We start from the raw sequence: 23,100 nt of genomic DNA, 5'->3' as shown, positions 1-23,100 counted from the left end.
CATATTTTCCATCATAAGGTTTTATAACCACATAACTCATATATATTTACAGAAACCCAGCAAGTTGGAAACGATTTCTTCTGCAAGATCCAGTGTCATTTTTGAACCTGGTAGGAAGAAGGCTGTCTCTGCAACAAAAAGCACATCTTGTGTCTTATATGACCTTACAGGGCTTCTAGGCCCTCATCATTCAGGATTCTAGTGTATGTTTTCAAAAAGAAAGGATAAATGCATCCACATCAACACCTTTCCAGAACATAGTCACACATCATGACTACCTCTCAAACAGCACCACAGTACCACCAAAGCAGCAGGAAAACAGCTAACCCCCAGGGTCCGAAACCTACCAGCTAATGAGACAAGTAGAGCCTCCTGTCTCCAGACATTGCATAACGCCTTCTGGGTGGGGGTTAGCAAAGGTCCTTGTACTGCGTGTACTTTATCCTACAACATACAAAGAAACAGACTGCCGCTTCCTCCCTGACTGCCCGTATTCCTCGTTTAAAATATGCCGCCGTGCCAGAGCCACTTACTAGGCTCTAAAAATGTGTGACCTCGGAGAAACCTCCGTTCTCGCATTCTACAGAAGCATAACTTAAAGCAAATGCTTTCAGGGATGCAAGCAGGTGCCCAGACAGAGTGGCAGGTGCAAGCTGGTTCCTCATCTCGTCTTCACAACCTCTCTACCAAGCAGCTGCCATTCCCAGTGCCCTTCGCAGACGAGGGAAACTGAGGAAGAGAAAGGACTAAGAAGCAAGGCTGATGGTATCAGCAGATGTCACATGTGAGTTTGAACCTGGGCAACCAACCAAACTCGGACTCCACCTTCTCAGTGCCATTCCCCTTCCAGAAGCCTGCCGAGATCCGCTTTCAGTGTTATGTCATTTTGTGTACTTGATAGGGGAAAACCAAAAATAGTGTATGTAGGTCTATACCAAGTCCCAGGCCACCGTGAAGAAACCTGTTCCCTCATCTATTTTCCAGTTCCGTGCCGGCTGCTTAATTAGTTCCAAGCACTCTTGAACGTTCCGCTGGGGAGGTGCCCAAGCCTCCTGATCATTAATTTTCCTTCAGTCACACCTTATGCTGTTGTCACACCAACCAAGTGCATCTGAAACACAGGTGTTTAGTCATCATGCACCCAAAATAGTTTCCTTTCCCTCCACCCAGTGCTGTGTGCTCATTGACTCTGGCAGCATACGGGCCCGAGGCTTCTGCCGCCTCAGAATGGTGGGCCTCGTCGGCCAGCCTGGCCCACAGGAAGAATAAAAATGTGGGTCAGCTGCAACCAACAGCAGCCAGGAAGGGTCTGTGGGATGCACGGAAAAGTCCTTATTCTGCATGTCCTTGGTGGCACACCGATGTTTTCTGAGCTCACCACTTCCTGGATTCTGAGGCTCTCAAGGCCTTAGATTCCTACTTCCCATCAGGGCAACAGTGCCCACTCCTCTGTTCAGGGAGGCCAAGCACTGCCTGAAAAATGGTAGCTCGTCATTCCTGGGCTTTAAGACTCTCCAGAGCGGGTAATGTAATGAATGCAATGTGTAACACAGGTTCCTCTCGTCAATGGAACAAGAAGCAGGTCAGGATCTAAGACACTTGCGTTCTGACTTGAAAAAAGAAAAGCCGGGTGTGGTGGCACCTGCCTTCAATCCCAGCACTCAAGGAGGCAGAGGTAGGCAGATCTCTGTGAGTTCGAGGCCAGCCTAGTCTACAAATCAAGTCTGGGACAGCCAAGGCTACAAAAAGAAACCATGTCTTAAAAAAACAAAAAAAAAGAAAAGAAAAAGAAAAAAAAGAAACTTCCACCGGGAATGTTAGTGCACATCTGTAATCCCAACACTCAGAAGGCTGAGGTGGGAAGCCAGAGTTCAAAGCAGACATGGGCCAAAAAAAAAAAAAAAAAAAAAAGGACAAATGTGTGAGAAAGAGAAAAAAGGAACTGTAAGAAATGATCATGTAGATAACGTTTTCAGTATTTAAGAATGTATGTTTCAGAGGGGTATATGTCCACGCAGTGTGTATATATATATATGACTGTGTGTGGTGTGCAGGCAAGCACTCCCACTGTTTGTGAACGGAGGAGCTCTGGATTCTATAGCCATGCCTACATCTGGATGGGATGTAAACAACGAGGAGCACGGGCAGAGGTTAATCCTGTGTATGGTTGACACTCTCTATGTGCATGCCTGATGTAAATATTTACATCCAGATTCCCAAGGATGGAGCCCTGTGTATACGTGAAGGTCTCTGGGTTAACGGGCCACCTGCTATGATCAAACTTGGCACATGAATGAAGCTCCCTTCCACAGGGTGTGTACTCAAGGCCACCTGCATGGTGATCACCACCCAGCCGTGACCTTTCTGCAGTTGGTAGGTGGACAGGAGGCAGGAAGGAGGAACAGCAGAACACCTTCACCAATGGCAAGTATTTCTTCTCTCTGACCCTGCGCTGCCTCTGTGGCAGCTCACAGCATTGATGCTGTCAAGGGCAGGGGACAGCCAGTTGATGCAGGGGACAGGGTTGAGGTGGGATGCAGGCAGGTAAAGCGTGAACCCTTGCCCATTATAAAACTGTACCACGCAAGTAGCTATGCAAAGCGCCGCCAGGACCCCAGCAAAATGTCTGTAAACTAAGGTGAAAACCCACTGTTTCAGCAGAGGGTGGCTTAACCACACTTCAGTTAGTAGGGCAACAGACTAGCTACTCCCTCCACGGGGGCTGCCCACCTCAAACATCCCAGCATGAATACTTTGTGGACCTCAGCTAAGTAGGCTCCCCTTACACGACAGGCCTCCAGTGGTGAGGAACCGGTAACGGATACAGTCTATCAATAAAAGGAAATTGAACATCTTTTATTAATGATTTATTTATTATTATGTTATGTATATGGAGGTTTTGCCTGCATGAATGTCAGTGTGAACTTGTTGGATCCCCTGAAACTGAAGTTACACACAGCTTTAGCTCCCACGTGGGTGCTGAGAATTGAACTCGGGTTCTCTGGCATCTGCAGCCCTTCGAAAGTGAACATCTTGAAGACTCAAAGAGAAAGAACTCGGAGAACAGCGCTCGCGGACAGCTGGGCACCCCAGTGGAATGTGGCTAGCCCACACCTTTCACATTGCTTGCTTTCCCTTCCCTTAACCTGCAGCACGAACTAAGACCCCACCACCACTTCATACCGTCACTGAAGAAGGGCAAAGGCTTGGGAAAGCTTCCCGGGGTACAGAGGGAAGGGGCAAAAAGGTTGAATGATGTGAGAAAAGATTGCAGATATGGAAAACAAAAGATGTTTCTCAGAAGAAACCCATACCTCGTTCTGACAGGAGGAACACAGGCAAAAGGACCCATGAGGCTCTAAGCTGCTTCTCTGGAGGAAGACCCAGCCCCAGCGTCATCTGGTAATAACTTTGTATTGAAAGCTTAAGAAAAGACTGTCACAGACCAAGGTGTGTGTTTTTTAATGCACACAAAACAGAGGATGTTGCCAAGAACCAGAACCCAATGGTGCCTGGTTACTGAGTTGTCCTACAGCTATGTAAAACAGGGTACCACAAAGCCAGTGACTCAAAAGCAACCAAAAATTAATTTTTTCCTTTTCCAGACCTAACAGTCCACAATCACCAAAGCGGTGGCCACAGTCATGCTCTCTCTGGGGACAAGCTAGTCCATGCCCATTTCATCTCTGCTGTTTCTTGGTTCGAAGACTCACCATTCCCAGCCCTGCTTTCAGGAATCCACAGTGTTTCTCTCTCCATCTTAGTCTGTTTGCTTGAGATAAGGTCTTATTCTGTAGTTCAGGCTATCCTAGAACTCACTACATAGCTCAGGCTAAGGTCCCAAACCCTGGGCTTACAGCCATGAACATGTCAACAATCCTTCAGCCTTACTTTGTTACAGTCTTCCTTAGGAACCCCAGGCATTGAAATTAGACCAACCCAATCCTATCAAGACCTATAATTTGATCACATCTGTAAATACTGTATTTCAAAAGCAGGTCATTTCCACAGACACCGTATCAAAAGTTGGGGCCTCAACATATCTTTTGCAGGATACACAATTCGGTTCCCAACACTTTACCCAGATGTCAAAAAACAACAGCTTTACCTAGAGAGAGTGGGCCACATGATCAAGCCTCATGAAGCTGAAGAAAGTTTTCAATTATGCGTCATATCAATCGAAAACATTCTGAGACACTCACAGACTCAAAATACACAGCAGAGAAATTCCTGAGGAGAACCATCTAAAAATCAACTGTAACACCGAAGACACTGAAGACATGAAGGTGTCTATACAACCCTTGCCTGTTAGCACTTCAGTCAACTGCCCCCTTCCATCCCCTTCTCATTCAGGAAATGGGGTTTTGAACCAAACACTTCACCCATATATAGTGAAAAAAGGAACGTCCTACCTTATCTGAGTGGCCTCTTAAAATAACAGCTGTTGTTGTCCTGCCAGACTTGCTAACAGCAGCTAGCATTTTACAGTCAGGACACTGGGCAAAGAAGGCATTCAATGCCCCCGCCAACCACTCTAAACAAGCACAGCGGCACAAAGACTCGTTTCGGTGCCAACGAACAAGTTACAAGAAAGAAAAAGAGAAGTTTGCCATATGATCAGCGTTTTTTTCTAGACCACGTGGAATAAACATCTAGGCCAGTATACACAATGTTTTATATGCTGTATGACAGCGGTAATAAAATGTGACACACACCCAAAGCCTCAGAGTTTAGTAACACGTAGATGGTGGTTGTTCTTACCACTTGGAGACATGGATGGGCTTCCTCTTCCTGGGCCGTTTTCAGTTTGGCATGTATTCTGGCAATGCTCAGGGCACGAATGTTTTATATGGCATACTTGATTTTTCTAGTGCATACTTACTTCAAACAGAAACTTGTACGTATCTCCCTTTACTTCCTGGGCTGCCTGATAAAGCTACCTCAGTGGATACTTCTCAAGAGGGCTACTTTTCCTCTGTCTAGAAGCTTCCTCTGCCTAGAACCTATGGACCTTAATGCACAGTCAGACCTGCCCTTGCAGCTGGCATACCCAGCCCATCTATCCAGGGCTTACTCATGTGAGATAGTCCATTCTTACTGATTGTTCTACAGTGACATTCTAAACTGGCTTCTGACTGCCTTTTTCCCCACTTGGACACAGGATTTTGCCATGAAGTTCAGGCTGGCTTCAAACCCCCATTTCCCCAAACTACGATTAATGTGTGTTAACCTCAGCCCAGCTGTCTTATTCCAGCATCTTTGCCTTCACCCTATTAATACTTTCTTTTGTTTCGTCTTTCGAGACAGGGTTTCTCTGTGTGGCCCTGGCTGTCCTGAAACTCACTTTGTAGACCAGGCTGGTCTCGAACTCACAGAAACCCTCCTGCCTCTGCCTCCTAAGGTGCTGGGATTAAAGGTGTGTACTAGCACACCTTTTTTAATGGTTTTTTTTTTTAATGTTAAATGCCCTTAAACACACAACCCAAATACACCCTCTTAATATATATTAACATGAAGACCCTCACTTTTCCCACCATACTTACGCCTTTTCCCCAACAAGACAGCCCAAGCTCACTGACTCCTGAAATTCACATCAAGTGGGATCTCAGCAACACATCAGAATTTCTCAGCAACACATCAGAATGTCTCTTAATTATAAGTGTTATGTCTGTTGAGTGTGTCCATACTAATAAAGATGATCGCATTTGCTCACTGTATGCGTGTGGGCGTGGGTGTGAGCGTGACACTCGGAAGAGAAATTGCAGGTACTGGGTCTTTTCTGTTATGTACAACCTGGGACCGGAACTCAGGTCAGGCTTGGCAGCAAGCTCCTTTCCTGCTAAGCCATCTTGCCAGCCCCCCAAGAATGATGATTAAGCTGGTAGCCAGTAAGTCCTTGCCCAGTGTGCCAGCTGCCTTACTGAACACGTTACATACATTAATTTATTCATCACAGCCCATTTCAAATAGACACCCTAACTTCTCCTTGTTCCAGATGAGTACACACAAAGCTGCACACGGATTAGAACCCGGTCCGCCTGACCGCAGTCATGACTCTGTCGCAGTACCACCCTGGCTTGCTGGCCCAAGGAGAGTATGCCCTATGCCCTGACCGAAGCACAAACAAAGCATGGAGAACTAACTGCGTGGTACCTACGAAATTCTATCACCCACAGATCACTTAGCAAGTCGTGTTTCTTTGAGTGATAATGCTCAGGAACATTCTGTCACGTTGGACACGATGACATTTTGGGGGTGGAAAAATAAGCGGAGGGAAAAAGGCTTTTGGAACAGTATCATAACCTTAGGCACCACCCCCTCACTCGCTCGCTCCTCAGTCCCAAACTGGCACTCCCGTCAGCAACGCTGTGTGCCAGCAGGCCTCACCAAGACAAAGGAGGCGGGGAAAGGGAGCTGCAGTTAAAAGGGGACTTCCTCATAAGGAAAGTGCAGTGGGTAAACATTGGAGGGGGTAGTTCAAACTTTCTAGGTAGCCTGTAAAGTTTCTCAAAAACGAACAACTAGCAACACATTCAAGAGTCAAGCGCTTGCCTTGCAAAGGTGAAGATCCAAGTTCCCGCCACAGAACTCACGTTAAAAAAAAAAAAAAAAAAAAAAAGCTGCGCAGACGTGGGCAGGCAGCGACAGGAGGACCCCTGAGCTCAATGGCTGGCAGAGCACAAAGTCAGGGAGAGAACTCAAGGCGGAGGGTACACAAAACAGCGCCCGAGCCTGTTGCCAGCCTCCACACGAACATGCGCACACATTCAAAACTGCACAACACTACCAACTCCACTCACATTCCAGAAAGAGGACGTATCAATTGAGTGTACGTGTAACTGATGAACAAAGTCTTTCCAGGCCTATGCTGAGGTACGGAGATTAGAGGAGAGCAGGAGATGGCTCTGCGATTCCTGTTCTGTGCCTTTTATATTCTCTATGCCACATCCCTGCTCTCAACTCACTCACTCACTCACCACACATACACACACACACACAAAATCACCACTCAGTTTTCAGAACTGCACCTTCAATGACATGTCTGCTAAAATATCTCAGCAACGTCAACATTGTCTCCCTGCAACTAAACAAACGTATTAACATTCACTGCAATCACCACGTCTCTCAAACGTAAAATGGCTTGCAAGTTCTTTGCTTCCTTCCCTCTTCCAGCGTGTCTCTGGGAAAGAAAGCCCTCTAACATCATGCAAACTCAACAACAAAACTGTATTCACTAGCTATTCCTTTCTGTGTATCTAACTTGTAAGTGTGACTATGTGAGTGAGCAAATGTTGACGAAGGATCAGCATAAACACAAAAATCAAATTAAATACACGGACAAATTGCTTTGAGCAAATCATGCGCCCTGCTCCTCTGTTGCAGACTCCTCTAACTTCTGTACTTGTGCATCTGTATTTAGAGTTCATCTCTATAGGACTGCCAAGAACACAGTCTGCTAGATAACGGGGCAATCTGTTTCCTAAGAGTTTGCAGAGTAACACACATGAAAGGTAGCACAACCAGTCAGGATGTCCCTGCAGTGACACAGAAAGAGATGGCAGCACACCCACCCTGAGCTCTGACCACTCAACAAGCCCACAATGGCGCGAATGTGCAGTCCCCGCCCAGTCACTTCCAGGGTGACACTGAGAGGCCCACAGAGGACTGGCCAGGTTAGGACTGCACATCGGTTACACAAGCGCCATTACTGTAAAGACAGGGTGAGCAGCACGCCTCATGCACAGCCCTTGAAAGGCACAAACATCCTCACAGACGTGGAAGCTTCCTGGTTCCTGCCTCGAGGACTCTGGCCCTCTACGCCCTTCCATCTCTCAGCAAGCACATGTCTCCCCAGACTGTTTACAGCAATCGTCCCCGCAGCATTCTGCCGAGGCCATGCCTATTAAGCAGCTCTTTTCACCATCTGCGCCAGATGGAGTGGCCAGGGTCGGGCTGGCCACACAGAAAGCGAGCTAACGAGAGAACACGTCCAAGAGGCGGCCAGCTACCAAAGTTCTGAGGAGAGAGTCGGGGACATCCACGCAAAGAGCCCAGAGCAGTAGAGAACTCATCGATTAGGAGGCGAACATTTCTAACATGCGTACTGTGGTCCAGACATTGTTATAAGGAGTTTGGCTTGTTTACTCTTCAAGGAATCGATCTAGAGAGAATACTTGCCCTTCGCTCTTGGCAGGGGATTGGTTCCAGTATGACCACTGGATCTTAGGATGATCAAGTCCCTGATGGCAAACGGCACAGTATTTGCATAAAACCTACACACAGCCTCTTGCATACTTTAAATCAGAGCCAGATGTAGGACAGTGCCTAACACAATGGGGATGCTACGTAAATCGGGGGTCATGCGGTATTATTTAGGGAATAGAAGGCAGAAGTCTGGTTGTGGTCAGTGTTCATGCAGTCCCCCCTCGTTATTCACTTAGTTCAGATTTTAAATATTCAGCAGATTGTTTAAATATTCTCCCCAATTCACAGACACAAAACTGGAAGACGGTGAGGTCCAACAGCTTAACGTGGGACTAATCCCAAGTACCCGGAACCCTAACCTTTTCTTTCTTGTATTTTTTTTTAAAGATTTATTTATTATGTGTACAGTGTTGTGCCTGCATGTCCACCTGCACGCCAGAAGAGGACACCAGATCTCATTGTAGATGGTTGTGGGCCACCATGTGGTTGTTGGGAATTAAACTCAAGACTTTTGGAAGAGCAGACAGTGCTCTCAACCCCTAAGCCACCTCTCCAGCCCCAGAACACTTAACTTTAGGAACAGGGTTATTTTGCCTCTATAACTTAAGAACTGTGTCATCTTTATGTAGTTCAGAGCGCCTATCCTTCATTTTCCTTCTGTGGATGTGGGAATCGAACCATTCAGCGCACTATATGACACCGTGCAGTGAAGAACAGCTCCCTCTGAAGGACAGTCATGATTGCTCTACAAAGAACCGGCTTTCTGGTCAACCATGCTTCACTTCCTGATTTTAATACCTTATGAAAAAGAAATGCCACCCCTCTCCCTCAGCATGTGCGTATCAAAACCCCATGATATAAATTTAAATACTCACATGAGTATTCTTTATTTCCAAGGTCAAAGGTGCTATGTGGGGTTCCCTCTAATCTCGCATGATGATGAAATTTTAAAACAGAATTCATTGCATTGAACTCTCATAATTGCTAGCTGACACAAATTACCTTTATTTTATAGGCAAGAAAACTAAACGTTTAAAGAAATGAAGCCATCTGTTCTAGGAAAGCTATTAGGTGTTTCACATTGGAACTGAGAGGCTACTTCAGAGGACTTTGGGGGCTTTTGTTTGCTTATCTGGTTTTGTGTTCTGAGATGGAGTCTCATCAGAGCCCAGGCTCTGTAGGCCTCCAGCTTGCAATCCTACTTCAGCCTGGCTGAAGGCAAGCTAGCAAAGCCCTCAGCTCCCTTCAATACAATCCTTCCCTACATCAAAAGACATCTGATCTGCTTGGAGAGTCCAGCCAACCATGTTACAGTTGAATGCCTTCCAGAGGCGCTCTTCTTCCGAACAGTGGGGCTGTGGATCTGAGGTGATTAATCGAATCAGCAGCAAACTCGGCACAGAGCAGGGAAACAGCTGGGCGCCTCAAAAAGTGAGTTGTAACCAAAGTCAGTTTTTAACACTGAACTTGGAGAAATAGCATAGACTCCTTCACTTAATCCTACCAAATACAAAGGGTGACTTAGAGAAATCTTTTTAGGCTTTGTAATTCAAAATTAAACATAAGACGTGTTTGCCTTGCTTAAAATTTTAGCTGGTGAGAGCTCTCAATGATTAAACACTCATTAAAATATTAAATCGGCTACTAAACCCAATGGGGAAAAAGGAGGTAAACAGGCAGAACAAAGAAACAAGTTTTTACCATTGACAAAAAGTTGTACGATATATACCGTGTCAAAATCGGCTTAAATGCTTCTAAAATGTTGACTAATTTAAGCCTCATAAACATGCCCTGAGCACAGAGCATGGAAGTCATCTGTCTAAGTCCATGGAGCTGTTAGGCTTTGCAGCCACAGTACAGCCCCAGACAGCACGGTTTCAAATGGTCAACGAAAATTTAAAAAGAGATCATAATTGAAATATTAAAATACACCTTTCCTTGGTACTAGCAAAGATGAAATTGTTTAATTACTATGTTGGTAAGGAGTTCAACAAACCCATTTTCTTTTTTTGGTGTTTCCAGACAGGGCTTCTCTGTGTAACAGAGCCCTGTTTTTACTTTGTAGACCAGGCTGACCTGGAACTCACAGATATCTGCCCACCTCTGCCTCCCGAGCAATAGAAACATGCCCAGCCCACCATTTTCTAATGTATTGTTGGTAGAACTATAAATTTGTCATCTGTTTGAAGGGTGTTTTGGCAAAAATCAAGAAAAATCTAAATTAAAAACTTTTTCTTTAAAACAACTCTTTTCATTAAAACTTAGACACATACGGGAGAATTGATTTGTAATATGACCAGAAAGACAATACTATATTTTTAAGACAGGGTTTCATTATATCACCTCGCATGACCAAGAAATCATTATATAGGACAGGATAGGCTCTAAACTCACACTGCTTCCAAGTGCTGGGATTACAGGCACGTGCCACCTGGCCAGGCTTCAGCTTCACTGTCTACCAACCACTGAAATGAATCGTAGCATACTCACCAGGCACGCTAGCATGGTAGCACATGCCTTTATTCCCAGAGGATGTGTTTAGCCCACAAGTTCAGGAGCATCCTGGGCAAGAAAGCGAATGTCCTATCTCTTAAAATAAAAAACTTCATCCTTAACTGATATTCTCAAGTGGACATTGCCCCAAAGACCCATATTTACAGTTGTGTGACCTAAGTACACAGACTTTTTGAGTGTTTAACACACTTCTAAGAAAGGACCCCTGAGAGCTTGCTTCTCTCTTCACCACATGCAGGCACAGCTAGAGGGCTACCTTCCACCAACCAGGAGAAGCCCCGGCCATAACCTGACACACTAGCTCCCAGCATTGAAAGAACATAAATCCCTGTTGTTTCAGCCACCCCATTAAAGACGATCAGTTAGGGCAGTTCAAGCAGATAAGGAAATGCACTATCATAAATCAAAACAGCTTTCACATCTGGTACTTGGGGAAGATATTTTCTAAAATAAACTACAGGTATCTAAAACACTCTCCTTCTGGAGACACAGAGCCCCTACAGGGGATGCACGCCATCCTTAGCCAGGCTCCCGGCCTTGCTGATCAGCCTGTCCCACGATCTAGGAAAACTCCCAGATAATCCCAGCACTAGGTGTGGCTGTCATATCTGCATATAACTCCAGCTCCGGAGACCGGACGCCTTCTTCTGGGACCCACAGGCAGGCAGGCAGACAAAGACACAGACCCAAGCAGACACATATAAATCTTTTTTTTTTTTTAAGCCTCCAGGTAGGACCCAAACCACTGCAGATACCTAATCAGAGATATGGAACTCTCTGCGCTGTGTCCTCAGTGACCTGGGACAGGCATAGTGTGTCAACTCTAGGCCTGGATGCTCCCTCACCGCCTTAAGTATGGGCCACTCCGGGCTAGAAGCTTGGGAATGAAGAATTAAAATCAGCTGTTGAGATACTTGTTTGCTTTTAGTCCCCAGGCCTTTAATGGAAACTGGTGAGCTCAGACCATCCTCTGTCCCACCACAATTCTCCTCTGCAGAGACTACTGGCAGTAGAGTGAGGTGAATCAAGTTCTCCACACTTTTGTAGGGCAGAAATAAAACCTTAGAATTTCCTCCCCAAAATGCAAACAGTTCACATGGAACTTAAAACATGGAGATTGTACGGAATCGCACAACATATTGATGAGGTTCTTTGCAGAGGTATTGTATTGTATTGTATTGTATTGTATTGTATTGTATTGTATTGTATTGTATTGTATTGTGTTGTTTTTTAAACAGAAAAGCACCTTTCATAGGGGGAAAAATGTGAAACAAAATTCAATTTGATAAACTAAAATAAATATTTTTAACTGGGCTTCAAACTTATCACTTCTTTATTGAAGTTATGCTTCCTTTGCATATACACACATCCATCAGGGGCTCCAAGAAAGGCACAGAGAGCTTTGCTATGGTTCTAGAGAAAGCGTCTTCCTGGAGGTCCCACTGGCCATAAGCAGCGGGAGTTCTGGGTGATCGCCTTTCCTTTCACTCTGAGGCCAAAGCTTGCTCTAAGAATGCATCCTCACAGAGCAAAAAGGAACTTTATCATGAAGCCACCACGGCACATATGTACAGGTGTCCAACACATGATAAATGCTCCACACCTATTCCCTTCCCCTCCTAACATGTCCGTCCTTCATGTTTCCCAAAAGCGCCTGGAGGATGGAAGACAAAAGTCTTCCAAAAATAAAGGCTTTCATGAATGAGGATGTGTGGGAATGAAGTCTTAAGTATTAAGACTATATTAAGTAATCTATCCTCAGATCTGCTTGCCATCTTCTGGAATAACTTTTGCAAGAGAAGATGCCTTTCAGTTTAATTGTTAGGAAAAAAAAAAAAAAGGATACAACCCAAGTATTTCATGAAGGCTAAAGGTGGAAAATAGAGAAAATACATTCCTAGATATATACACTACAGTCACAAGTGAGAGCTTGCCAGTTACATTACGGTAGGATGGCTAGCGTCGGGAGAAGCACTTAGATCAACCCATATTAGCAGAAGCCACATTTAGAAATAAGAAGTCATCAAAAGAAGCTTCAAAAATATCATCCTTTGTCTGAGATCAGCCCTGACTTCTCTAACTTCCAGAGGAAGGAACAAGAATCTTGTCTGGAGCTCAGTGAAACGGCTATCTGTCTCAGCGTCTCTACTGCTGTAAAACAACATGAGGAGGAAGGGGTTATTTTCATCTTATAGCATCTTTTAGCTAACAGACCTTCATTAAGGAAAGTCAGGGCAGGAACTCTAGGCAGGAACCAAAGCAGAAGCCATAAAAGAATGCCTCTACTGGCTTGTTCTCCTGGTTTGCTGGTGGTACATTCAAGCACCACCAGCCCAGGGGTGGTACCAGCCCAGGGGTGGACCTGAGCTTTCCAACACCAATGATCAATCAGGAAAAATCACCACAGACTTGCCTACTGGCCAACAGGCCAGCACATTCTCTCAACTGAGGTTTCCTCTTTCTAAATGACTCTAACTTAGGCCAAGTTGACATAAGAGTAGCCAGCACAGTAGCCCTCATCTATAATCCCAGTGTTCGGAGACAGACACAGGAGGACTGCAAGCTGAGCTATCCAACAAGTTCAAGGGCAATCTGGTCTGCATCTCTTCGCTGCTCTTTAAGCTGCCAGTTTTCTCAAGAAAGAAGAGATGGAGAGAATATCTAGCAGAAACTAAGTATCAACCCTGGTAGAAAAACACTTCTACTTTATACCTTGACATTCTCGCTGTAAGGAAGTGTTGCCGGACTGTCCATATTCCAGGGGAGATCAAGCTGAGATTTGAATTTGTGAGCCCTAATTCCAAAGACTGGTGTCTGTTTCTTTGTAAACTTTGCATGTCTGAAGACAACAAAGAAAACGACACAGGAGCCTAGCAAACCCTGAGGAACAAAGCTGCATCCAGCTTCCTTCTGTGCGTAAACCAGGCTGATATTTTCAACAATTTTTCAAATTCTCTGGTAAAAAGGAATGCATTACCTGTAGAAGGAACTGTTTCTGGTTATTGTGTTGCTTGAGAAATATTTCTTGTAGTCTCTTAACAGAAGATACCAAATAGCCACATCTCAACAATACAGTCACTGCACCAAATTCCTAAATAACAGTCCACAGCCACAGAAAGCGGGCAGTGGAGCACAGAATAATCAAAAGCAGCTCCATATTCTCTGGATAAAACAAAGCATCGTTTATACTGAGGCATTTTTAGAAGGTACCGCTAAAAGCCAGAGTGCAGCCTGGAATGGCTTAAAATACCAAGTTTAACAATCACATCAATGGCTTTTAGGCTTCAGAGAGGATAACAGCTTCCTTTCGCTTCCAATTCAAAGTGAAGAAACAAATGCAAAACAAACCAATTAATTCGTTACACACACAGGCTCAGAAACTATCCACTGCCTTAATTAACACCATCACAAGTGTATTTAACCAACCACCTGGGTTTTAGTGACGGAAAAGGTGAAGGCCAAAGCTTCTTAATAACATGCTCCAAACTAAGCCCATTTCCTTAACACACACACACACACACACACACACAGAGGCAGGAAGGCATGCACACACACACGTAGAATACTACAACTAAAGTTCTGCTATCTTGGCTCTTGTGTCTCAACTTGGACCTCCTTTACTGATAACCAGTGGTACTGATACTGATGCTGATGCTGATGCTGATAACCAGGAGAGCTGAGCACGGCTTCACTCCAGGCACTCATGATTGAAAAACTGGCTAGAGAGGGGATACAAAAACAAGGAAGAGTTTCCAGTCCCCTCCTGTGGAAGGCAAGAGATCTTGTCTAATACTTCATACGGAGGCCAAATCTATGTTTAAAAAAACAAAGATGGAAAAAGGGAAACAAGAAATACATTTTCCACTGTGAACTTTAATTATTTTAGATATCAGATAAACGTAGGATTCATTTCTTGACAGCAAGAAGAAAAATAAGAAACCAGCGGAGCCACCTGCCTGCTATGAGGAACTGGCCGTTACCACAAGCGACAAGAAGCCCTAGCACTTGTCAGCATGGAGGGGAAAGAGGCTTTCCCAGCATCTCCGACCTAAGAATCCTCAGTGGTGCAGGTGCTGGTGAGAGGCAAAACCCACCCTGCCCCGCAGACACTAAGAATTCACGTACACTCTTCCAGCTCCCTTGCTGCTATAACGTAGGCATCTGAGCCAGGCCTGGCCATCTGACAAGCGCTTGCCACAGTTTCCAATTCTCTCTGCCTAATCCTAAGCATCCTCTCTTCCAGACAAATTTTTATATCAATTTTATGCTGTGTCAGAGCAAAGAAACACAGGATGTTCACAGAAGCCAGAATTTCCCATATGATACTACAATATAGTTCTCTGAACTACGGAATGTAGGCACCTACAGATGAGCCCTAGTGTAAACTGTCTGTAGTACATGATCGCCAGTGTGACAACCAGGCATGTGAAATGAAGCACTCTGTATGGCTGTTGGGTATAGAAGCCATGCACATACACAAGGGGAAAGCTGCTAGCTTACTGTGAACCTAAAACCACCCCTTTTCAAAACTTACCAAAAAATAAAAATAAAATAGTCTCCAAAACCAAAACATTGTGGTGAGTGCAGGTTTAGATGAGGGATGGGATGAAATATATTTCGAGGCCTAGAGCTTGATCCCCAGGACAAGAAACAACAACAAAAGTGGGATTCCATCAGGGATTAAACACACGATACAGATCATTCTAGCAAAACCATTTGGCTTAGAATAACAAATATGTATGTGTGCATACATTTACACATACACACACACACACATTTCTTTTGGTTCAGTTAAGTCTTGAATCCTTCAATAAAGCTGTATCATTTATTTTTACATAAAGCTTGCACATAGTATCAGAGAGTTATGGCAAGGAACAGTACTTCTTTCTCTACAGAAAAGAGCCTGACTTTAATAATGCCCACTCTACACTCCTGTTAGGTTCAGATTTAGCATCAGACACTCTTGACGCCGAGAACGGGAGTTGGCTCTTTTTAATAACAGTTGAACAAGAGTCACATAAAAAAATCCTCTGGTAAGGACAGGTCAGATGAAAACAAACATGGTAGCAAGGGGCAAACTTCTCTGAAGAGCTTTGAGATAAAGATGGCGCCTCATGTCCTCCTTTTAAATCAGTACTCTAACAGGAAGGCAAACAAACAAAAATAGATGTGTCAATCTCGCATACCCTCTTACTGTGGCTAAATACTGACTTTAAACCACATTTATACATGGGGTGTGTGAGTTCGTGAGTGTGGGCATGCACGCATATTTATGGGATCCACACATGTGGAGCTAAGAGGACAGCCTTCAGAAGTTAATTCTGTCTTTTAAGAATGTGGGTCCGGGGAATCAAACGCCAGCCACTGTTTAGGCTTGGTTGAAAGTACTTTAGCAGCTGAACCATCTTGCTGGCCTTCAGTATTTATTTTTTGCTCCCATAGGCCTAGTTCAAGGTCAAAAGATAGATGTGGCTCACTTCTTAATAAAAGAACTTCAACAAGAACAAAGAGAACATACAACCCTAGCGGGGGGTGGGGGTGGAAGCACCTCACAGTTTTTGAAATTGCACTCACCAACATGCTTCTATGGGTCCCAAAAACTCACATTTTACTCATCTACAAGCATAGATTAAAAATATGCAATCAGGGACTGGAGAGATGGCTCAGTGGTTAAGAACATTCACTGCTCTTCCAGACAACCTGAGTTTAGTCCCCAGCACCTACATGGCAGCTCACAACTGTCTGTAGCTCCAGTTCCATGGGATCCAACACCCTTGCACAGATAAACATGCAAGCAAAACACCAATGCATATAAAATTTTTTTAAATCCTTTTTCAAAAGGATTTTGTTAATTTTAGAATTTACCAGTGAGACTGAGTCTCTTGATCTAGGATAGACAAGTAACTTGGGTTTCAACACTTGCTCATTGTTTTCTAAAACAGCTTAAGGTAGAGACATACGACATATTCTCCTAGGGGCAGAAGCGGGAAGAGAGTTTTCCCATACTTCTGGGAAAGGTCTGTGGGGCCATAGTTCAGCTGCAGAATGCTTACTAGAAATTGGCAGCCCATGGCTGAAGCCTTAGCTGTGGGTGTGAGGAAGAGCCACTACTACTCAGCCAGATGTGGGTGGCACAGGCCTGCCATCCAGCAGCTGGGAGGTAGAGGCAGGAAGAGCAGAAACTCAAGGCCATGCTGGGCTGTGCGGAGAAACCCTGCCTCAGAAACACCACCCAAAATGAAACAATCAAAGGAAAATCACTGTTCTTTCAAAACTTGTGGGAAATATTTAGTTTCTTTTGAGGAGTGCTCCTAACTCCAACTCAGTGGTTCTGTTTTCCAAATTTTCAAACTATGTGCAGCATTTTATAAAAAAAAAAATTCTTCAAAGGATGTGAAAAGCGGAACTCATTTTTTTTTTCTGACAACTATTTGACCATGAGCTCAAGTGTGTGGGGATTCTCTTCAGTCCTTACAATAGAGATTGCTTTTAATTGGGAACACTACCGCAAAGGCTTTCCACACTGGAGACGTTGTTAAGCAGCCTCACGACCGTCTCAGACCGACTTTTACTTACAGAAAGCCTCAGCTCCCTCAGAGGATGAAAGCTGGCGCAGCCCTCAACATAGGAGCTGTCAGATTCGACGTATTTACCCAACTCTTCTCACATAACTCCATCTGGATGCAAAGTTCTAACTGCTTTGTTCCCAACAGAGCACAAACCAGGACCTAGTTAACAGCAAAGGGCCCCGACAGCACACAGGCCTTACACAAGATGTTCCCGTTACATTTTCAGTTGGTTTACCCCAGTGAAAAAGCCAGGGTGTGGGAACTATCAGAAAGACAGGACTCAGGAAAAGCAGTAGTTACTCTTAAAAGGCCAAAGGGAAACTTAAATCCCAAGTCCCATGTTTTGAAACTGGAAACCTTTCAAAGGCGAACTGTGCCGGCTGCCTGGCCTGCCTGGAAGGCACGGGTGCTGGGCATCCTTTAAAGTGTTATTTCCCATGATCCTGGCACCATGAAAGAGGAGGAGGGTCTTTGCTGAGAGATTTTGTTTCTCTACAGGGAATTTGGCTTGAAGACCCTGGTCCTGGGAGGGAAAGCCGGTAGGCACCTGTTTGCTTGGCAGCTCCAAACCAACAGACAGCTTAGGATCTAAGCTTATGCTGAAAATTACAAAGGCTTCGAAGGCAATAAATAAAGTCTCTAGAATTAGTTATCAGATGAGCCAAAACTTTGGGGGGGGGAAAATTAACTGCTTTCTGAAAAATAATGAGAAAGACATTTTGGCCCTGATCCAGCAGAAGATGAATATGCCCCTGGAAAGAAATTATGTGGACTAAAATTTCTCCATAGTAACAATTCTAATTAATTATTCAAAGCTAGGGGTTGGTTTCCTAAGGTTCTGAGCTAACTATGCAGCCTTCTGTTTATATCATTAAAATCTGCTTTCTTCTATTCTTTGGATCTGTTTACCCAGGCATTAATGAGAAATGTAAGATGGAATCCCAACACCGACCTTGTACTAAAGGCTTCACTTCTGAGGCGAGTTGGCCACTTTGCAGGCTTGGTTTAAGGGATAATTAGTAATAAGTAGATTTTTGTTTGTTTTTCGAGACAGGGTTTCTCTGTGTATGTAGCCTTGGTTGTCCTTGACTCACACTGTAGACCAGGCCAGCTCGCAGAGATCTGCCTACCTCTGCCTCCTCCAGTGCTGGGATTAAAGGCGCTCACCACCATGCCCAGCTTTAGCAATTTTTATCTAGGTCCCGCATGGGCAAAATATTTAGAGGTCTACTGAGCCCCTGATACAAGCATGGAAACTAACAACAATGTATAAGGTCTTGGAGTAAAAGGTAACTGTTGGTAACACTGCAGTGCTAAGTGCACTTAACCATATTTGAACAGAAACACAAAACAGAACTATCACTTGACATTAAGTAATTTTAGAAAGAGCCATTTGCCAACAAGACCGGATTTAACCTGAGTTCAAAGAGTGGGCTGCAGGGTAGTTCCTAAAGCTAACACTTCAGCTGTGACTACAAGTACACCAGGCCCAGACTTTCTCTGCAGAGAAACTCAACTGTAACACTGACTGCTGACCACAACAACCTGAGAGGAGGTCCCCACGTGGAATGTGATGCTACGGGGGTCACGGTGGCCAAGAATGCACCAGAACCCTGCAGACGGGAGAGACACCAAAGCCAAACTAAGCCACGCTCCTCACAACGAGGGCGCAGTCTGGCGTTAAGTGGGGGGGACACCTGTTAGGAATAAAATTTGATACTCAAAAACACAATCAGTCAGGCAACAGTTGGTCAAGCATAAAATTCTACTCGGTGTGGAACAGGGGAAAGGGCTTTCTAGAAATCAAATTCCTGAACACAACTGCCTTCCTTCAATGTCTTTAACTTTGCTTCCGGATATGAATGACTTGTTAAAATTATGAACTTTGTCTTGGGGGGAGAAGGGGAGGATTTGGTTCAAAATTCAAACTTAATTTCTAACATTGTTTCCCATTAAAAAAAAAATTTTTTTTTTTTAATTAAAAGGATGGGGGTGGAGAAATGGCTCAGCGGTTAAGGGCCCAGCTGCTCTTCCAGAGGACCCAGGTTCAATTCCCAGCACCCACATGGCAGCTCCCAACTATCTGTAACTCCAGTTCCAGGAGATCCGACACCCTCACACGGACAAACATGCAGGCAAAACACCACTGAACATGAAATAAAATATTTTTAAAAAACAACAACAACGAGCACACTCAGAAATGCAGAGCTCCTCACAGCCTCCGGGATGCTATGCGCACAGAGCCCCCCGTGCCTTCCTGAGGTGAGCCCGAGGTGATGGGACCCGGCTGCCCATGGCAGCTGCTCTCTGCGCACCTACCTGTTTCCTTCCTGCTTCCCTTTCCTCCCTCTCGGCTCTTCTTCAGCACGGCCTTCAACATCTTCAACACTCTTTTGTCTCTAAGGAGAAAAGGGAAGGAGTTAAGTGAAGGGAAAATTGGGAATATCCTTTGCATGTCGACCTCATGTGTAATTCATGCTCAGAAAAGATCTCTCTCCAGGATAACCTAGAAGGGCCTTGGACTGATGTTCGCTTCCTATAAATAAACATGTGGTGGGAACTTGGTGGCGGGGACACAAGGAATGCTTCCTAACTTTCAGGGAAGACCAGAGTTCACTGTCGTAGTACAACAGCCACAAGCAAGGCATTCCGGGCATTCCACATCTAATTAGGGTTACGAGGCTAAACCTGGGCCCATTACCAGCAGTAAGATATCTGGTATGGTCATATACTTTGCCAGCCCTAATTCATAACAACAAAAAGAAAAAACAAGAAATCACAGAGATTATGGTTAATGAGAAAGAAGCTACGTGGTCAGAAGAAAGCATCTTACAGGTGCCGCTTATTAGAAAGCCATTCTGGAAGGTTACTGGATTGGAACATACCTCACAAGTATTTGCAAGCTAAATACAAGACGGAACACAGTTTAACCCTGATGCCAGGTGGTCCAATCAAACTGCGCATTTTCCCATGCATTTTTCCTATATATAGTTAGGCCTTTGGGAAGGAGATGAGAATAGGCTATGGATTGCTGCTGAGTCCTTTAAAAAGAAAACAACAAAAAAAAAAAAAACCTGCATTCTGCACGGGGGTGGTACGGAGTTTGTGAAAACAACACAATGGCCCAGGATTAAGATGAAACTGGAAACCATCCCTACGACAACAGACAATGGGACTATTGTTTCCGAGTGGGGCCGATGCGCCACAAAGAAGGCAGAAGGCATGCAAGCAGCTCCAAAACCAACAGGGGATGTGGGGGTGGGGGAGACTGGTAACAAGGAGAGGCAGTGGGAGAAACTTCCACTAGAGGGGGAATCTCAAACCTGCCTCACTAACTTGAAAGCTTCAGGTGGCCTCGGAGTGACAAGACACTGCTCAGAGGAAAGCAGTTGGGGGGGGGGGCTTGGAGAGGGGCAAGGGGTCTCGATGTGCTATACACAGAGCCACAACAAAAGCAAGTAGAGTGACCCTTCTTGTCATGTGGTCTGAGGCTGTATTTATTTTTCCAAGCTTTTGTTTTACCAACGGAGAAACAGAGACCCTGGGAGACTTGACTCCACCCAGGGGTCACTCAGCTAATTAACAGCAGGGCCTGATTCCGACAGTGCAGAGTCCCAGCTGGGCCCTGCCTCCCTCAGCCGGCTCATCTTCCTCAGCAGGCTGCCAGGTGGCTGGCTACCCTCTCCTCTCAGATCAAGGAAAGCTTTGGGCAAACAGAACTGAAAGATGCGAGGAGGATAATATCTAGAAAGCCATAGCGGTTATTAGGGTTAAATCCTCGTACAAACACGCGCTTACACACAAAAGGAGCAAGGCTCAGACCCAATTCTGCCTTTGAGATGCTTCTTGAATCTGCGCAGGGCCCATTTCCACATGGGGCCCTGTGTAAACGTAAGACTCTCCTGAAAACAATCCACAGCCATGTGGTACGTTTAAAAGACCGTGAAAGCCACAAATGGTGGCGCACACCTGTAATCCCAGTTGTCAGAAAGCTGAGGCAGGAGGATCACCAGTTTGACCCAGGGGTGCCAGCAAGACTGTCTCTAAAGAATTTTTGTTTGATTTAATTTAAGGGAGGTGAAGAGAAAACAAGACAAATAGATACCTAAGAGGCGCACACATTTTTTCTTTCTTTTTTAAACCAGAACATTTCTTTTCTGACGGATTGAAATCCTCAAGGTGAACCGGGTGCTGCAACAGCTGCCCACTTGGTTTAGGTATTGTTCCTTCACGGAATCCATGTCGGAATCTGCGATAGACACTTTCAGGTGCCTCATCCGCCCAGTCCCGGTAATGGTCCGTCTCTTAGCCTTGGCTCTCCAGTTATGCCTCCTTGCACTTCACACAGAAGCCACATTTGCCGCAGGTCAACTTCCGAAGGTGGTAGGCCTTAGAGCCACAGGGACGGCATAACGCGTGCGTCTCATTGCGACGCTTTCCAAAGGATGATGTTCCCAAAGAACACACATTTTCTTCTTGAGACCAACTGTGGGGTTTGCAATTTGTGAAGACTACACACTTTAAAAAGGAAAATGTGCATGGTGGTGCATGCCTTTGATCCCAGCCAGCAGGAGGCAGAGGCAAGGGGACCTCTGGTCTACAGAGTGAATTCCAGGACAGCTGAGGCTACACCGAGAAACCTTGTCTGGGGGATGGAGAGGCGGGGCACTAGCCACAAGCTTGGCCTAGTCCCCTCACACACGCTGTGGAGGGCCCTGTGCTTAACCCTCTCGCCAGCTCAGGCCATAGCATGTCCACAAAGCTTCCCTTCCTTGGCCATCAGGTCATTCCTAATGTGCAGCAGAATCACCACGCTACCCAGCATGCTACAAAGCAAGGTCTAGGTGACATTAGTTTTTGGCATCTTATCCCAGACGGCCCTCTGGCCTGTGTAGGGAGCTCAGCTGTTTTTAGGATTGTCACATCACCTGTATCAGCGGTCTTAGGTGTGAGAGGCTATCAAATATCTACAGTAAGTTTTTCTCCTAGGCCCCACTCTTTCACAGACAGCTGACTCGGGGAAAAGTTCAAATTTAAGGATAAAAGCTGTCCAAACAATGACAACGAGAAACAGATTATACGTGAGAATACAAAATAAGTATCCTAACACTACCATAGCACGTACGCGCGTGCACATGCGCACACACAGGAAAAAAATAAAGACTTCTCAACAAGTTAAATTCTGACACCAACAAAAATCCAACTGAGCCATGGAGAATCATCTGTGGCCTAAAATCCACAAGGCAAAAAACAAAATCCATGACCAAAAAAAGAAGCCGTAATAGGAAAGCAGGCCAACACTGCATCCTGCAGAAGGTCAACCAGCACACGATTGTACCTGTGTCTGCACATACACTACATACAGCTCTGAAAACAGATACAGTCGCCTCAAGACGGTTTATTAAATGACAACATGACAGAACCATCCAGGATGCCCCCGTTGCCCTCCCCCCCCATTCTCCTCACAAAGCAGCTCCTAACTTGGCTCTTTTCTTAGGCTACCACCAGTGAGTGAAGTGAACTGCTCCAGTCACACAATGGCCTCACTTGCTGGCAGACAGGACTCTCGGAGTAAATTAGTAAGCGGGTGTTCTGGATCTAAACAAAAGCTCTCGTGGGCTTTGTTGTAATGGACCTCACTTTGCCAAGTCCCATCCATTTTACAGAGCGGTGAGTTTCTTGACCCCAGTTAGAGGACCACAGTAAGACAGTAGCAATTCTTTGATGGCAATGGCACCAAGAGGCAGGTGCTCTTGGAATGCACCCTCTGTTCATCAAAAGCTTCCTCCTCAGGGGGCAGCCACTGTCACTT

The 23,100-nt window shown here is 45.2% G+C and overlaps 1 protein-coding gene across 7 annotated transcripts in view; it reads right to left on the bottom strand.

Annotated features, from left to right (window-relative positions):
• Nucleotides 1-23,100, bottom strand: part of Tanc1 (tetratricopeptide repeat, ankyrin repeat and coiled-coil containing 1) — a 226,287-nt gene that overhangs the window by 116,064 nt on the left and 87,123 nt on the right. For 5 of the 7 annotated variants that reach the window (XM_021638947.2, XM_021638975.2, XM_021638983.2 and 2 more), the window contains one exon: nt 19,608-19,687. The exons of 1 other annotated variant lie outside the window; for it this stretch is intronic. In XM_021638947.2, coding sequence (XP_021494622.1) covers nt 19,608-19,668 — 61 coding nt within the window. In that variant the 5' untranslated portion in view covers nt 19,669-19,687. Of the gene's footprint in view, nt 1-19,607; nt 19,691-23,100 lie in introns of those variants that run through there. One more of the 7 variants, XM_060390218.1, reaches the window with a different exon arrangement.

This window comes from Meriones unguiculatus, chromosome 8, assembly GCF_030254825.1.
Source record: "Meriones unguiculatus strain TT.TT164.6M chromosome 8, Bangor_MerUng_6.1, whole genome shotgun sequence".
Taxonomy (NCBI): Eukaryota; Metazoa; Chordata; class Mammalia; order Rodentia; family Muridae; genus Meriones; species Meriones unguiculatus.
Note: the sequence above shows the minus strand (reverse complement) of the source record. Positions and strands in the feature narration are given on the sequence as shown.